General features: G+C 39.9%; 1 protein-coding gene and 1 pseudogene across 1 annotated transcript; both read left to right on the plus strand.

The window, feature by feature from the left end:
* Positions 1–19134, plus strand: part of LOC143625673 (uncharacterized) — a 192273-nt pseudogene that overhangs the window by 53994 nt on the left and 119145 nt on the right.
* On the plus strand, positions 5748–17208 carry LOC143625657 (BTB/POZ domain-containing protein At5g48800-like). The gene is made up of 3 exons (XM_077095941.1): positions 5748–6239; positions 6805–7105; positions 16680–17208. The coding sequence occupies exons 1-3, from the start codon at positions 6184–6186 to the stop codon at positions 16773–16775; spliced, it is 453 nt and encodes a 150-aa protein (XP_076952056.1). The 5' UTR covers positions 5748–6183; the 3' UTR covers positions 16776–17208.

Raw genomic sequence — 19134 nt, forward strand, 5'->3', positions numbered from 1 at the left:
TGGTGATGGTAGTGACGTGTGGAGACAACAATGGTGAGTATGTTACAGGGATCTTCACGCAACGGTGAAGGATGACGGTCACTAAACTTTTTTTTTTTAAGTAACCCACCTTTTATTATGTTCTCCAGTGTTACGAAAAAATGTTAAAATTTTCAAAATAAAACGACGCAAATAGAAAATACAAAGGGGTTTTTTGGGATTCCTTATTTTACCTCTTATAACTTTTAATTAAGTTAATAAGTTACAATATTGTAACTTATGAAACTTTCTTCTCATAATATAAGCAATTTCAAACACTTTATTACTTTTCAAAAAATTAATAAGTTATAAGCTGATGAAAATAAGCAATCCCAAAAACCCCCTAAATAGTGATAACCAATTTAACTTAAAATGAACAGTTATGACTTATGAAACATATAATAATAAGGAAAATTGGATTTTAATAATCCAAACTATTGAATATTGGCCAATATTAATCCCAACTAACAATCTAACTAGTAATAATCCCAGCTTTTAGTTTTACTACCAATCTTGGTTTAAAAAAGCGCGCTCGAGGCGAGGTAAGGCGAGAAGCGACCTAAGGAGAACACCTCAACGCTTTTGCCTACCCAAGGCAAAGCCTGTTAAAAAAGCGAACGCTTTTTGCGCTTTTGTGCGAGGCGAAAAAGCGAGGAGGCGAAGGCTTTGTATACAAAAAGCGACCAGTTAACCCATTTTCAACTTAAGCTTTATAATTAGTCATTTCTAGACTTCTCACATTTGGCAATAAACTTTTGAAAGTTGAAACACTTTTGAGTAGTGCTCTTTTGGAAACACTTATGAGTAATTTGGTACTCGATAACTTGTTTTTATGCTACTTTGATATTTTGGGCGAGTAATGTGGTACTCGAAAAATTATACTACACTACGTTTGGAATTTTGGGATATATTTATGTTGATTTTTCAGGCCTTTAATATATATTATGATGTGGTTTGTCTATAATATGTTGCTTATAAATAATTACATATTTTTTAAAATACGGTCGCCTCGTGTTCAAAAAGCCTTCGCTTTTGCACTTTTAGCTTCGGATGAGGACCACTTCGCTTTTGTTCGCCTCACGCTTTTTTAAACCAAGCTACCAATAGCAATCTCAAACTAACAAAACTCTAACCTCGTTTATTTTTTATGACGTGGCGTATGACGTGTCGGTCATTTAACATCTTTCTACTTATTAGAATATAATTTTTTTTATGAAATTACTAACTGCCTTTTTCATCAAATAAATAAAACTAGATTTAAAATATATATTTATGACAATGGGGCCCACCGTCCAGTCTCTCTCACACACACCCCCCATCCCTCTCGTAACTACCAACCCTCCACTGAATCCGGTCACCATCACCACCATTAGCAACCGCCACCGCCGCCGTCATGACCCACCTACTTTATACTTCTTTTGACAGCACTTACGTTCACCAACTTATTTTGGCCATCGTGAATAATATTATCATTTGTTTCTTGTTTAGTTTCTTCATCTTCTTCGTCGGGCGATTTGTACGGACTCCGATGCTCCCATTTAGATATAGTAAATCAGTATATGATGCAATTGAGGATGTGAAATTTAACATTATGGTACGGGAATTGTGAGAGTGGGGTGATTGAAGTGAGTACATTGCTAATGGTAGGTTATGACGGCTGCGGTGGTGGTTGCTAATGGTGGTGATGGTGACCGGATTCAATGGAGGGTTGGTGGTTACGAGAGGGATGGGGTGTGTGTGAGAGATAGTGGACGGTGGGCCCCATTGTCATAAATATATATTTTAAATCTAGTTTTATTTATTTAATGAAAAGGGCAATTTAGTAATTCATGAAAAATTATATCCTAAGATGTCAAATGATTGTCACGTCATAAAAAATAAACGAAGTTAGTATTCTGTTAGTTTGGGATTGTTATTGGTAGTAAAACTAAAAGTTAGAATTATTACTAGTTAGATTTTTAGTTTGGATTAATATTGGCCAATACTCAATAGTTTAGATTTTAATTTTCCTAATAATAATTATATAGGTGTCATAGAATTATGTGTCATAGAATGAATACAATGAATTGTATGGTCTCCGTTCCATAAATATATATTTTAAATCTAGTTTTATTTATTTAATGAAAAGGACAATTTAGTAATTTCATAAAAAATTATATCCTAAGATGTCAAATGATTGTCACGTCATACGTCACGTCATAAAAAATAAACGAAGTTAGTATTCTGTTAGTTTGGGATTGTTGTTGGCAGTAAAACTAAAAGTTGGAATTATTACTAGTTAGATTGTTAGTTAAAATTAATATTGGCCAATACTCAATAGTTTGGATTATTAAAATTCAATTTTCCTAATAATAATGATATAGGTGTCATAGGATTATGTGTCATACAATGAATACAATGAATTGTATGGTCTCCGTTAATATATGAATTCTAATGAGATGCATGAATAGACTAGTAACCCTAAAACCCTAGAGCTTGTTAAGATAACTACCAATATAGGAAATAAGTATATATGTTTATACGTTATTACGTGGAAAATTGACGATCTTGTCAACAAAACAAATATATACTGTCAAAGGAGAATCATCAACCAAGTAGCATATACGAATTTCATTAAGCATGTTTTCATAAAACGTAATCGAGCAACATAATCGTGCTCGATTGAATAAGATTATGATTCGAGTTAGTTTTACTTTTCTTTTGAATTGTTTTATCAAGTTATACTGGTTTATTATTTGATTATTTGCGTTATAAGTAAAGAAGAATATGTTGTTTTAATTTTAACGTTGTAGTTTTTATTTTTTATTTTTTTTGTTTTTGTACTTTTTTTTCCCTATGATACTCAAAACCTGATTAATCCAACCCGAAAAAACTCGAACCCGAATTACCCGAACATGAAAAACCCATGAGAGATTTAGGTCGGGTTTCGGGTTAAGATTTAAAACTTTGAAACCTGAAGAACCCGCCTCGAAAAACATGAAACCGGAAAAACGAACCCCAAAAACACCCCTAATATGTATATACATGTTAGAGAATGTTTTTGGTGCAATTTTGGAGCTTTGGATTTACATGTTTGTGTCGTATTTTGATTTAATGATTTGGGAACCCTAATGGCCATTTTCGTCCCTGTGGTTTGCTACTTTCGCCACTTCAGTCCAAAATTTTTAATTTTGTCAATTTAGTCCTCATAGTTTTAAATTTTAGCCAATTACGTCCCATCCGTCTAACGGCATCCAGCTATGCCGTTAGTTTAAGGGTATTTTTGTCTTTCTCCTTTTAATTTTGAGTTAATGGTCATTTTAGTCCCTGTGGTTTGATATCTTTGCCAATTCAGTCCAAAGTTTGAAAATTTGTCAATTTAATGTTCAGTTTTTTTTATTTTTTATGTTTTTTGTTTATAACCCTAAAGAGCATAATTCAAGCCCAAAACCATCGAGCAACCTCAAATACTGGTATGCATTTACTCTGTTGACAACAGTAATCATACCCCCCCCCCCTTATATTTAGTTTCTAGACATTTCCTAAAATCTTCTCCATGGTGGAATTCAATGGTAAAGTGGTCAAGGTAATTCCCTGAAATCGAATTATACACAAAAAACTAAAAATTGTTTTGTTGATTAATGTATAATAGTTGATTACGACCCAGATTTTCGTTATGATATGTTAATCTCTAAACCCTAAATATTATGCATTCATCAAAGAAACGATTTTTAGTTTTTTCCGTACAATTCGGTTTCACGGAATTGCTTTGACCACTTTACCATTGAATTCCACCATGGGGGAGAGTTTAGGAACCGTCTAGAAACTAAATACGAGAGGAGGGGGTATGATTACTGCTGTCGACAGAGTAAATGCAGACTTGTTTTGGCTTGGATAATGCTCTCTAGGGTTATAGAAAAAAACTGACTTAAATTGACAAAATTTCAAACTTTGGACTGAATTGGCAAAAGTATCAAACCACAGGGACGAAAATGACCAATAACTCAAAATAAAAAGGAGAAAGACAAAAATACCCTTAAACTAACGGCATAGCTGGATGCCGTTAGACGGATAGGATGTAAATGGCTAATATTTAAAACTATGAGGACTAAATTGACAAAAATACAAATTTTAGACTGAAGTGGCGAAAGTAGCAAACCACAGGGACGAAAATGGCCATTAACTCATGATTTGGGGTAATAGAACAAAAGTACATTAAAGGCTATCACATGCTAGGACCAAAATTCAGCCCATTACAAAACAGCTAGCCCATAAAAGATGGCCTTGGTTGTATTCTCACATCTTTGTCTTGCCAAACTACTTCTAGACGTTGATAGGGAATACGAATATTTGAACACTCTGTAATTTATCTAAAGCATGATTATGTCCCAAGGCCAGCTATGAAGGGGGTGGGGAGGTCGACCGTCCTGACCCGGTCATCTCAGTAGGCCTGAATTTTTTTAATTACAATCTAAATATATATCTCCTCTTGTTATATTAGTATCATCACTACATTTCTGGAATGACATTCAAATTCATCATCATGATATGTTGATATGTTGCCTTTTTTGCAAGCTTTGTTTTCTCAGCATCCAACCTTAGTATTTCATTTTCAAGTTGTAACTTTTTTCCTCTTTCTCCCTTATCGTATTCCATCTTCTCGGTTTTAAGACGATAAAATACCTTATCTTTCTAAGTTTGATGATTTCCTCAGCTTGCATACAATACCCTGATCCTTTTCCCATTTTAGCTCTCGTACCTATTGGTCGGTCCAATTCGATAACGTCATTCTCAATTAAATTCCCCATCTCAAGATTTAAAACTAAATCATTTGTAGGTTAGGACTTTGAGTTGGGGCGGGGTTTAGGTTGGTCCTCCATTGCTTTATAGCTTCTTTTATGGCATGCAAATCTACTTAGGTTGGTTCTTTAATAGGTGTCAACAATGCCCGAATTAAAAGTTGCATTTTCCTAGTGAGTTGTAAATAATATTTGCCTTCTCAAAGTGTGTTGCTACACGTACATTACATCATTTTGCTATATAAGCTGTATAAGAATATTCAAATAATCTTAACTTCTAACACAATAAAATATTGTAATTATACTAAATTTAAATAAAGTTATACAGGTCGTATAACTTTTGCACACCATTTTAAATGATTTGTAACAATACGAGTACGTATAAACTTTTTCACATATCATACGACCCATTTAAACTTATATGACTCAAATGGTATATGGAAAATGTTATACAACTCGTATAACCTATTAATGATATGTGAATAATATGCTAGTATATGTGTATACAAATTATTTTTGCATTTCTTATAGTTTCACATACATATATACACATATTACACACGCAAACAACACACACACAATATTTATAGCAATAAGAGACCTTTTAGACTTTTGATCCTGGTCGAGCTCGGTATATAACTTATCAAATCATTGATCTCATGTTTAGACCCGTCTCATTTAAACTTGACTCGATTCAAGCTTTTAACAAAATAATTTGAAATAGTTCAGTTTTGGTATCACCAGTTTACACTCCTACCCTCAAAAATTTATTAAAGTTGATATTTATTTCTTTAAAGTATTTTTTTATTTCCATATTTAATTGGTTTATATTTGAGTCATTTACATATTTTAAGTCTTTCCTTAAGTCATCCAAGTATCCAACATACATATTCACATAAACTTTTCAGATTTTATCCACATGAGGCATGTCCCATGTAATGTAACACACAACATAACTACATAACATGCTCACCAAATTACTTCACCACCACCCCTACACAAAAATGACTCACCTACCATCCCATCCCCAGACTCCGCCAACTTTCCAGTCGACCGACCTACCTCCCTCGCAGCCAAATGCTGGCTCGACGACGCCTGCATTGTCGATATCGACCATTTCGTTAAAACCCTATCCGGCCTTAAAGCCAAAGGTGTCCGACCCGATCTCATCGGGTCCATTATCACACATTACGCGTGCAAATGGATCCCCGAACTCTCTGGCGAGCCTCCGACACCTGCCACCACCAACCACCAATCGCCACCGCAAAGCGCCACCGCGTCTTGGCTTAAAAAGCGGTTGTTCATCGAGACAATTGTGTCGGTTCTTCCACCCGAAAATGATGCAGCTCCATGCAGCTTTCTTCTCCGGCAACTAAAGATATCTCACATGGTGGGAGTGGATTCGAATTACCGCGAGGAGCTGGAGAAGCGGTTGGCTTGCAGGTTGTGCACGGTTTGGTTGGGGTCAGTTTTGGGCTAAAACCGAAACAAAAACCAAAATTTGGTTTTTGAATTTTTGAAAACTGTTTGGTTTTTACAGTTTCAGTTTTGCCATCTGAACTTGAAATTTTTGGACCGAAAACCAAATCTAGCCCAAAATAATTTAATTATGTTGTTATTTAATAACTAATTATTATACATGTGGACTAAAATATTTTGTTATTTAATAACTGATTAATTATTATGCAGGCTAAAATATTTTAATTACATGTTTATTAAATTTTGATAAATTGTTTAAAGTAAAAATATAAAATCTATAAATTTTGTTCGGTTTTTTTTAAATATAAAATCAAAACTAAAACATAAGTTTATTTTTTTAAAAAACATAAAACCAAATCGTAAATTTTTCTACTGACCTTTTCAATTTCATACACTTTTAAATATATATATATAAGTTACAATATAAGGAAACCTTTATAATCAAATAGTATGTCTAGCTTAATCATGTAATAATACAATAATATAATAATCATACTCTAACAATGTATTCTATAATATTCTCTAACAGGTTAGATCAGGCGACGCTGAAGGAGCTAATGATACCGTGTTTTAGTCACGTGAAACGCACGTTACTCGACGTCGAACTAATGCTCCGGTTAGTGAAGAGGTTTGTAGAAATGGACCTTGAAGGTTTGAGAAGTGGAGCTGGAATGTTTAAGGTTGCAAAGGTTGTCGATGCTTACCTTGCGGAAGCTGCAGTGGATTCGGAGCTCGGTTTGCCGGAGTTTATGGAGCTTGCCGGAGCTGTGCCGGCAGTAGCCCGTGCCACGGACGATGGGTTGTATCGTGCCATTGATACTTATTTAAAAGTAAGTTCTTACTCAACCATATGTTTAGAATTAAACTTAAAAGGTTATAATTTTCATATGGTAAAAAAATGTTGTAATTAGGGTATATATTTAAAATGCATTAGAATGGTTATAATAAACTATTTTCATTAATGTTTAAACATAAACATACAGTGGTTAGATTGTTAAGAAATAGAGGGGCGAGTTTGAGACGTGTTTGACACTAATTCAATACACAAATACACGATGGTTGTAGATGACTAGATGTTCTTATATTTTAGTGGGATGTCATAAGTTTTAACCCAGAAATGAATGTCAATGAATGCATATTTATAGGAGTTTTGAAAATGTATAATATTATAGTTTGGTCGTTTAAAAAAATTAACCCATATTTAGTATAGTTCTATTAATTTTAAGCATTTAGCAATTTAAATTTCTAATAAATTTAACAAATTTCAAATATTATGTATTATATTTTTTAGTTTGTTAAAAATATATTGTTTTTGTATTTGATTTGGTAGTAAGACAAGTTTTTGAAAAATGTCAACTCAAATTCATTTTATTTTATAAATAATTATCTCTACTCTCTAGTTAAATTTGTTTTTAACTCATTACTATTTTTTATTGAATTTCTGTCACAAGGTGAAGAAACACTAAGTGACCCCGGGCAGATTACGGATAATCTGGGGGTTAAATAGATGTTTCCCACGAGGGTTGTGTCCGGCAAGATGGTTATTCTTCCGATGACCTGCAAAACAGACACCGTGAGCTCGTCACTGAGAAGGGGGGGGGGGGTACCTCCTTGTGACCACCCTCCGGCGTGAGAATCAGACTAGATTGCTCTTGAATATAAGTGTGTATTAAGAGAAATGACTAGAGCAGATATCAGATAATATATAGAGATATAAGATAATGATACCGTTCCAAGGTGTTGGAGTATTTATAGCCGAAGGTAGGTTTCCAAGCAGGTACAGCCGGCTGAATAGTATTCCTGTTCTACCAACTGTGGGCTACGCACGTGCCATGCTGATGGTTGGTGGGTAGGCAGCGGCTGATAGTGACCAGGCCGGCTGTGTACTATTCCTTTTCCACCAACTGCAGGCTATGGACGTGCCCCGACAGGGGTTGGTGAGTAGGCAGCGGCTGATAGTGACTTTAAGTACTAGAGCGTGCTGCCCGTCGTACTGTTGTCAGTGAGCTGTCGCAGCTTTGGTCAGATCTTTTGTCCATACCTTGGCAGGTACAGTACAAAAGATCCTCCAGTATCGTACGGACTGGCTCATTTGGGCGGGAGTATTCCCGGCTTTGGGCGGGAGTGTTCCCGGCTTGCTCATTCCTTCTTCAGGTGACATTACTGAATTATTTGAGAGTTAGTGCCTTGTGCATGTAGCCTTGCTGTGCGGGTAGCCTTCCCTGATAGCTAGTATCCGTAGCTGCGGGAACAGGCGGAGTACGTCGACCATTGGGAGGCGTTTCCTGCGGGAGCAGCTTGCGTACTGTGCGTAAGGACGTCGCGTCTCTGAGCATGGTGGGTCCTGCGGATCCAGTTGGTCTTTGCGCAGACGTCCCTCTTAAGGTGAGTCTTGCGGGTCCAACCGCGCAGACGTCCCTCTTTGAGGTGAGTCTTGCGGGTCCGACTGCGCAGACTTCTCTGTTTGAGGTGAGTCTTGCGGGTCCACTGGGCTCTGCTGGGACCTACCTCTTCAAGTCCCCCCAGTCCAATGTTCTTCTCATGAATTGTTAATAAGTGAGGTGAACTTTTGGACTTAAGCAAAGGGGTTTTGAAAAGGGTTTAGTTTTAAGGTCTCCGCGGGGATTCTTCCCGCGGGTTTCCTAATGTCACGTGCAGAATTTCCCACTGTTCTGCTTGATCTTTGGGTATGATGCGGGTAGGTGTGTAACCTCCTCGCACGTCGTGAGCGTTGAGTTTCATTTGTGTAGATTCTCCACGGGGTTTTGGTAGTTTTAAACATAGTGATCAATTATGTTAAACAACCAATTCCATCTTGGAGCTTCCAACAATCTAGTTCTCAACGTTCCCGCTATGCGGGGATGTTATATCCCTTTCGCAAGCATGGCCCAGAAGATCCTTCTTGGTTTCAATTCCCTGCGGAGTGCTAAGTATGTGAAGGGTTTTGCCTTGACACTGTACCCGCACTCGTCTTATAGTTACTTTACTTCCAAGGTATTCCTGGCTTCAATTCCCTGCGAGTGCTAAGTATGTGAAGGGTTTTGCCTTGACACTGTACCCGCACCCGTCTTATAGTTACTTGGTTGCCGAGGTATTCTTGGCTTCAATTCCCTGCAGGTGCTAAGTATGTGAAGGGTTTTGCCTTGACACTGTACTCGTACCTGTCTTATAGTTACTTGGTTGCCAATGTAAGGGGTATAGTCCCGCTTACTTTTGAATCTTTTTGAATCTTTTTGACTTGCGTTATAAACGTTGTATGACTTGCTCATGCAGATTATAGTTTAATCTGGCACTTGTTTTGCCTCATAAACAATATATGATTCGCGCATGCATACTTTAGTTTAACTTAGCAATTTTCCGAGTGTTTTGAATAAGTTAACCGTTCGACGCGCGATTGTCAATAGGTTAGTGTTCAGTTTCCTCTATCATGATTGTGCGGGTAGGACCGTCACTTTCATTTAGTGGGATGACCAATCTTCACCTATAACTGACCTGCGTGAAGGTTTGCCGTTTTTTGTGTTTATGCGGGTTTTGCCGCCGTCCACACGCAACGACTTCCCCACTTATTTATGCGGTGAATACCGGCGTATCAGTGCGGAAAGTTCATAAGTATAAAGGTAAAGCTATCAACACAATGTGATAAAGGAGAATCATTTCCATTAGAAGTGGCTATGGGCATTTTCTTTGAGTTTGGAATTGATCTACATGTAACATTTGCGTAATTGAGCTCCATTCCATGTTCTTGGGATGGGGGTGCCATCGAGCCTTTCGAGCCGGTATGCGCCCTTTCTAAAAACTTCTTTGATAATGTATGGCCCTTCCCAGACCGGGGCCAGCTTTCCTGGGCGTTCTTGGTTTGAAGCCTCGTTGTTACGTAGTATGTAGTCTCCGACATTGAAGTTGCAGAGTTTTACCCGCGTGTTGTAGTACCTTTGCATTTGTCGCTTGTAGTTCTCTTCACGCGCTGCGGCTAAGTCTCTGCGTTCTTCAATTAGCATAAGGTCTAACCGTCTTTCTGCATTATTGTCTTCTGGTTGAATCATGACCCTTGGTGAGGGTTGACCAATTTCGACCAGGATCATGGCTTCAGTGCCATAAGTGAGGCTGAACGGGGTTTCTCCCGTACTTGCCTTTTTCATCGTTCTGTTTGCCCAAAGGACGTGTGGAAGTTCGTCCACCCAGCCGGATCTATGTTCCAAGAGTCTTTTCTTTATGCCGTCGACGATGCTCTTATTTGCTCTTTCCACCTCACCATTACCTTGCGGGTGTGCCACTGAGGTAAAGGTGTGGGTGATTTGAAGTTCTTTCAGCCACTGTTGTAGCTTCTTGTCAGCAAAGTTGATGACGTTATCGCTCACCAAATTCTGTGGAAGTCCAAAACGACAAATAATAAATTCCCAAATAAATTTTTTGATATGTTTTGCAGTTGTTTGGGCTAAGGGTTTTGCTTCTATCTACTTGGTGAAGTAGTCGATGGCTACCACTAGATATTGAACGTTCCCTGCTGCTGTGGGAAATGGGCCTGTCACATCGATGGCCCACTTCTGAAATGGCCATGAAGAGGTGACTGGAACAAGTTCATTCTTCGGGCAATGCGTGTTGGGTGCGTAGAGTTGGCAAGACCTACACTTTCTGATGTATGCCAGTGCATCCGTATGCATCCCCGGCCAAAAGTATCCCGCGTTGTTTAGCTTAGCTACAACTGCACGTGGACCTGCGTGTATCCCACAGATGCCCTCGTGTACTTCCCTTAGGAGGTAGTCGGCATCTTGGTCGTCAACGCATCTGAGGAGTGGGCCAAGAAAGTTACGTCTGTAAAGGATGTCATTGATGAGTTGATAGTTCAGTGCTTTACAGCGTAGTTTTCTTGCCTGTGTTTTTGACTCTGGTAGTATACCCGTCGCAAGGTAATTTATTATTGGTGTCATCCATGTTTCTGTGCCGGTTTGGATGACACAGATTTCCTTGTGCGGGACTGATGGTGCGCCAAGGAGTTCAATGCGGATATCCTTTCCCAAGTGGGTGAACGCCAATGACGCAAGCTTGCTTAACGCATCTGCATATTTGTTTTCGTTACGCTTGACGTGTATGACCTTACAATCGTTAAAATCGCGCTTGAGGGTTTTTGCTTGTGCGAGGTATAGCGCCATTGTGTCATTCACGGCCGTGTACGTCCCGTTTATTTGGTTGGCTACTAACATGGAATCACATGGGCTTCCAAGTTCTTCACTCCCATCTTACACGCAATTCTCAGCCCGGCCAAGAATGCTTCATACTCTGCTTCGTTATTTGTGCTTGGAAAATCCAATCGAATAGCGTAAGTGTATTCTTGGCCCGCTGGGTTGATTAGTTTCAATCCTTCGCCTGAGCCCTCGCTGCTGGCTGCTCTATCAGTGTAGAGTCGCCAGACATCATCGATGTCCTGTGCTGGAGAGGGTTGAGCCTCTTCCTGGCACTTTTTCTCCCGAGAGGCGGGGACTTCGGCAATAAAGTCGGCCAAGACCTGGCCTTTTATGGCTGGCCTCGGCTTGTACTTTATCGCGTATTCTCCCAATTCTATTGCCCATTTGGCTAGGCGTCCCGACAATTCGGGTTTGCCTAGAACGTTTGCGAGTTTGAAGTTGGTGAGAATGGTGATTGGGTGACCTTGGAAGTATCGTCTTAGCCTGTACAAGTGCTAAGACTAATTTTTCCAGGGTAGAGTACCGGGTTTCTACGTCTGTTAGGACACGGCTAACATAGTAGATTGGCATCTGGATGCCTTTTCGCTCGACTAGCAGGACAACCCCGGTTGCTCTATCTGTGGCGGAGAGGTATAGGATTAATTCCTCCCCCGCTTCTGGTGCTGTGAGCGTTGGGAGTTCGATCAAACGTGACCGAATTTCCTGAAAAGCTGCTTCCGCTTCTGGTGTCCAGCGGAAGTGCGTTTTCTTTAAACAGTTTCTCAGCGTTGACACGAATGGGAATGACCTATCCGCATGGTTTTCCAAAAAGCGGTTAAGTGCGACTAGGCGTCCATTCAGTGTCTGAGCTTGCTTGATGGTAGTAGGTGATTCCATTTTGATAATGGCTTCGACCTTTTCAGGGTTCGCTCTGAAGCCATCTTTAGTAACAATGACTCCTAAGAACTTCCCTTCTTCCATCCCAAAGGAACACTTGCTCGGGTTGAGCTTCATGTTTATCTTTCTGAGTGTGTTGAATGTTTCTTCGATGTCTTTCAACATCGTTTCTGGGTCAAGGCTTTTGATGACCAGGTCATCCATGTAGACTTCCAAGTTCCTCCTAATTTGGGCATGAAACTCTTTGTCCATCAGGCGTTGGTATGTGGACCCGGCATTCTTAAGTCCGAATGGCATCATTTGATAACAAAATGTGCCATCGGGCGTCCGAAATGCGGTTTTGTCCTGATCGTCAACGGCCATGTGGATTTGATGGTACCCTTTATACTCATCAAGGAAGCATTTAAGGCGAAACGGTGCCAACGAATCTACCTTAAGATCAATTTCGGGTAACGGGTAACAATCTTTGGGGCATGCTTTGTTCAAGTCTTTAAAATCTATGCACATGCGCTATTGCTTGTTAGACTTCGGTACCATAACGGGATTTGCAACCCAAGTTTGATATCTGCTAACGCGTACGATGCCCGCGTCAAGGAGTTCCTTGACTTGGGTTCTACATGCGTTAGCTTGTTCCGCCCCCATTACTCTGCGCTTTTGTATGACCGGCGTAAAAGCCGGGTCACACTTGAGCTTATGCTCTGCCTTACTTCGAGGTACACCAGTCATGTCAGCTGGTTTCCATGCGAAGATGTCAGCGTTTTTCTGTAGCAAGCGTTTGAGTAAGGTGCGCGTAGGATCAGTGACTGTTGGGCCAATGGTAACCGCTTGGTCGGGGTATTTGCCATTGAAGGCCCATTCTTCTGGTTCGGTGATGGTCGGTTTAGCCATCTTTGGTTTGGGTGTTGATGAGACAGATGCGATGCATACCTGAGGAATACCGGTGACCATCGCTACGCCCTCAGCTGTTGGCCATCCCATCATGCCGTGGACTGAAGATACCACAGCATTGAATCTTGCCATCCTGTCTCTCCCGAAGAGAATGTCGTATGTGTGGTGTGGCTTCCTCATTACGACAAAGTCCACGTCTTCTGTGCGGGAGTGCTTCCCGTCTGTGAGAATGACGGGGAAGGATAGGATACCCAGGGGGTGTTTGTGCTGCCGTCAAACCCTTCCATCGAGGCGTAGACCGTTTCCAGGCGTTCTTTGTCTTCGTCGTCTAGCTTGTCGAAGAACTGCCTGTACATAACCGTTGACGAGGCGCCGTTGTCAACAAGAGTGCGGGAAGTGATGTAGTGCCCCAGCTGGCTTTTGATGACAATAGGGCCTTCTTTGCTGGGTCCTCATGGCACTCGCGGGAAACGCACCTCAGCTTCCTTCCATGCGCATGGTTCTGTCGTCCGTCTTTTTCTTCCTCTGATGTTACTATGAACCATGTGGATGCTGATGTCAACGGGCTTTCGTCCGTTGCTTTTGTATCGGTTGTCATTCTTCCTTCTATTCTTGATTGATGCCACAAGGTGTGTAAGTTTTCCATCATTGACGAATGTTTCAACAATATCCCTCAAGGATGTACACTTCTCAGTGGTGTGACCCTTTGTCCCGTGGAAGTCACAGTATTTGCTCTGATCCGCGTCAGGTCGGTGCCGGACCGTTGGAGCTTTTGGCCATGGGAGTTTCTCAGTGGCAAATATCTCCGTGACGCTTTTGGTGAGCGGCGTCCACCGGGGGTGTCGGCTTGATGGGTGCGTGTTATCCCTTCCGCCTACTAAAGAGCGAGAGCTGGATGAGGTGTCAAAGTTTACCCTTGACTGCCAAATGCCTAGCTTCCTCGCTCTGGGTATTCGGCGCCCTGGATGAAAGCGGCGCGAACAAGATCTTCGCTTATAGCGCCCAGACTCAGCTTTTTCGAGTTGAAGCGAGTGATGAAGTCTAGTAAAGATTCATCCTCCTCTCTAACGCAGTTGAGGATCGTCCACTGTTCTTCAGTATATTTCCTCTGTTGACTGAAGTGTTGACTGAACTTGTGTTGGAAGTGCGCCCAATCGTAGATGTGGTGGACCGGTAAACGGTCAAACCACGCTCTAGCCGCTCCAACCAGCGTCATCTGGAACATATAACACCACGTGGGTTCCGTCAAGTTGCTGACGGTTGCCCCCGCTATGAATCTGCTCAGGTGATCGTCTGGGTCGGATATACCATCATAAGTGCCGATGTTGGGCATCTGCTTGGCACTCTTCGGGGCGATTGCTTCCGCAATGTCCCTTGCAAACTTGGATGTTCCCGCATTTGCAGCAGTTGGTCTAAAGGTTTTGGAGAAGTCACGTGGGTTTCCCCCCGCGTTCCTTTGTTTGAAGGTTTCTCTAAAATTCCTTCTCGGTTGGAAGTCCGTTTCGTTACGCTTTCCTTTCGCCCTATGGCGAGGGTTTGCGTCACTGTCGGATTCCTCCCGATCATCGTCCGAGGACTCACACTCATTGCTCATATGGAGCTGTTGTCGAGTGCTTCCGAATTCGTCAGCCTGTTGGAGTGAACGTAAGCGTTCGTCCAACTCAGCTTGGAATTCCTTCTGACGTGCTTCCGCCCACGCTTTAACTTGATAAAGTGTTTGGCGGGGGAACCTCGTCTGTCGTCTTTCCGCCTGGGTATCAATGAATCCCAGGGGATGATTGTTTACTGCACTTGCCCCGGCTCTGGTAACCGGGGTAGTGTTCGTAAAATTTACTGCACTTACCCCCGCTTGGGTAACCGGGGTAGTGTTCTTAAAATTTGTGTACTCGCCGGTGTTCCTCCCAGTAGCTGGGGTTGTGATTACCGGGGTTTCTTGGTCACTCGCTGGCCTCGGGACCGGAGTAACGTTAACCATCTTTCCATAAGTTTTGAAAAAACTAAAATAGAATAAGTTCTAGCTTTTATCCCACGGATGGCGCCAATGAAGAAACACTAAGTGACCCCGGGCAGATTACGGATAATCTGGGGGTTAAATAGATGTTTCCCACGAGGGTTGTGTCCGGCAAGATGGTTATTCTTCCGATGACCTGCAAAACAGACACCGTGAGCTCGTCACTGAGAAGGGGGGGGGGGGGTACCTCCTTGTGACCACCCTCCGGCGTGAGAATCAGACTAGATTGCTCTTGAATATAAGTGTGTATTAAGAGAAATGACTAGAGCAGATATCAGATAATATATAGAGATATAAGATAATGATACCGTTCCAAGGTGTTGGAGTATTTATAGCCGAAGGTAGGTTTCCAAGCAGGTACAGCCGGCTGAATAGTATTCCTGTTCTACCAACTGTGGGCTACGCACGTGCCATGCTGATGGTTGGTGGGTAGGCAGCGGCTGATAGTGACCAGGCCGGCTGTGTACTATTCCTTTTCCACCAACTGCAGGCTATGGACGTGCCCCGACAGGGGTTGGTGAGTAGGCAGCGGCTGATAGTGACTTTAAGTACTAGAGCGTGCTGCCCATCGTACTGTTGTCAGTGAGCTGTCGCAGCTTTGGTAAGATCTTTTGTCCATACCTTGGCAGGTACAGTACAAAAGATCCTCCAGTATCGTACGGACTGGCTCATTTGGGCGGGAGTATTCTCGGCTTTGGGCGGGAGTGTTCCCGGCTTGCTCATTTCTTCTTCAGGTGACATTACTGAATTATTTGATAGTTAGTGCCTTGTGCATGTAGCCTTGCTGTGCGGGTAGCCTTCCCTGATGGCTAGTATCCGTAGCTGCGGGAACAGGCGGAGTACGTCGACCATTGGGAGGCGTTTCCTGCGGGAGCAGCTTGCGTACTGCGCGTAAGGACGTCGCGTCTCTGAGCATGGTGGGTCCTGCGGATCCAGTTGGTCTTTGCGCAGACGTCCCTCTTAAGGTGAGTCTTGCGGGTCCAACCGCGCAGACGTCCCTCTTTGAGGTGAGTCTTGCGGGTCCGACTGCGCAGACTTCTCTGTTTGAGGTGAGTCTTGCGGGTCCAGCTGGGCTCTGCTGGGACCTACCTCTTCACAAGGCATTTCAAATATTTGAATATTAATTTAAAGTTTTTGTTCTTATATATATTGAATCAAAAATATGTGTGTGTTGTCATTTATCAACAATAGGAATAAAGAAGATAAATGTGTTGGCACATCGGAATTGCAACTTGGCCTTTTGTGTACCCTCCCGTGATGAGTGTGACATATAGTAGTTAAACTTTATTTATGGATAAAGATTTGTTACATTTTATTTTATAATTTAGTTAGCTTTGCTTTATACAGTAGTCTTTGTTATACTTCTATAAAGAGCTTAATTATACTAATAATCAACAATTTACAGACTTTTCATTATTCTATAACCGCAACATATTATTTTTATAGACGCACGTGAGCATAACGAAACAAGAAAGAAAGATGTTGTGCAAGTTAATCGATAGTCAAAAGTTATCAATGGAAGCATCCCTCCATGCCGCCTAAAACGAACGTTTACCAGTCAGATCAGTTATTCAAGTTCTCTTCTCAGAACAAGCCAAGCTTCATTCTCATATAGATTGGAGCCGGTCATTTAACAATTCCAAGAGCCCGATTCTAGGGTTGGACCCACAGGAATGGTGCCATTCGTCAAGAGATCTTATGACTCTTCAACAGATGGAAATTAAGAAGCTAAAAGAAAATGTGATGAAGCTCGAGAGGCAATGTCACTTGATGCAAATGCAAATTGGAAAATTGTCGGAGAAGAAGAAAAGGTTTTTTAGTTGGCGGAAATTGGCCATGTCAACAAATCTTCGTGGTATGAGCATGGAAGTGGGTGACGAACAAGGATATGATTCGTGTAGCATCGGTAAACAAACTCCGCTAAAGGGGAAACAAGGAAGAAGCAAGACTCCAAAAACATGGAGACAATCAACATCCTAAGTTCTATTGTTGGATTACTTTTAGTTATAAAAACAACCAATCTTTGTTATATATAATTAAAACATGTAATAGTTGAGTTTCATTTAAAATAAGGGATATTTGTTTCAATTTAGTTGTACCTAATATAAAAATGTCATTCTTATAAAAAAGACAAATGTCATTGCTGATAACATATAATAAATTTATTTATTAGATTAAAAGACAAGCAAAGAAATTCCTTAAATCTCATTAAAAATTTATGTTTACATAGATACGTAAACGAGCAACAAAAGTTTCAAAACTTATAAATAATATAAAGTTCATAACTTCATTTTGCTACTAATTAGTTTGTTGATTATTGAAAGAAGAAGTCATTGGGTGTGTACAGTTTTGTCTGATTTAGCTTCTTATTTTTTCTCTTTTTTTACAGTGTTTAAAATCATCCTTAATATTCGAGTGAACTTTTCTGAGATAGAATGCTAACTGCCCATAACAATTTTGACGTTTCAGGGTCTGATTAATCAAAAACACCATTAAGAATGAAATATACAATTATGAAAAGACCCCTTAAAACAAGTTTTAAATTATTAAGATCATAAAATCTAAAGTGTTAACCATTGTCCCATATTATATTATTAGAAGGCGAAATATAGTTGGACCATGATTTGAATGACAAATAGGTGTTGCCTATTCTAGGTGAAAACAGTGTCACGTTATTCAATGTCTTTCCTATGCTTCCAAATCAAAATTAACTTGGACCCATGTAATGTCAACTACTTTAATCAAACACCGAATCCAACGTTGTGGCGTTAAGTCGAAGATAAAACGATTTGATGGTTCATCCCATTAAATATATTATATAAAACTGAAATTATGTACATTAGTTTACCAAAACACTAGTTGAGTGGAAGGCCAATATATAGCAATGCCTAAGGTAGACTTGATTCTCTCTAGGAGTCACTATAGAGTAATTATAATTTCATGCAATTTGCTTTGTTTGCTGTATCCTAGCGTCTCGCTAGTTTAGTTTTGGTTTAATGGAATGTCATCTTTCAAAATAAAGAAATAATATAGGAGGGTTATAAAGAAATCATAAAAAAAACTAAAGAAGAAATAAACAAATTAATTGAGTTTTCACATTAGTAACGTTTTGATTTAACGGACAATAGTAAGACTACATGAAACTCTTATCAAAATAGATATTTTTGTATATGTCTAATAAATTACATGATATTTTTTATTAAAGATTTCTAAGATATAAAAACAATGAAAAAAAATGAAATTCTAGTTTAAAAGTGCGTGTTTATTAATATTTCTCATATTTTTCAATTTTTCTCATGGTATCTCTCTCTACATTATCGGAATGACTTCAATCAAAGTCTATTTTAAGCGGTTCCCGTCTTTTTATTGTTCCCTGTCAACAAACCCCCACTCTCTTAAGATATTACAATTTTTTAATGTTTGTCATAACTTATATTCAGTGTCATTTTTGTGCCTCGTGTATTTCTTTTCTAGAAAAAAGAACTCGTGTTCCTAATTTTATTAGTAAACTATAGTGTGGGGTGAAAGGCTGGTGATTATAAAAATATTATCATTTTCTCAAATTAACAAGTTAAAGAAAAAATAAAAATTCTAATTGGTGGGAATAGCTAGTCAATATTGTAACACAATATCGAAAATGAAAGAGGCCCACATGCTTTCTCATAGTTATGTAAATGAATCGCACGTTCAATGTATTGTTTGTGAACCGTTTGATGGAAAGTTAATTTATATTCGTTCATTTAGTAACTGAACTGACATGAAGAAAGTTTGTGTTCATTTAATTAAACGAATGAATATGAACACATGTTTCGTTCGTTCATTTATGTTTTGGAAACGTTAGTTTACATATTAATAAATAATATTTAAATACTATATGTGTTTTACAAATCATACCTTTTAT

This window comes from Bidens hawaiensis, unplaced genomic scaffold (genome assembly GCF_021521415.1).
Source record: "Bidens hawaiensis isolate Kalapana, Puna unplaced genomic scaffold, B.hawaiensis_p1.1 tig00004192_1, whole genome shotgun sequence".
Lineage (NCBI taxonomy): Eukaryota > Viridiplantae > Streptophyta > Magnoliopsida > Asterales > Asteraceae > Bidens > Bidens hawaiensis.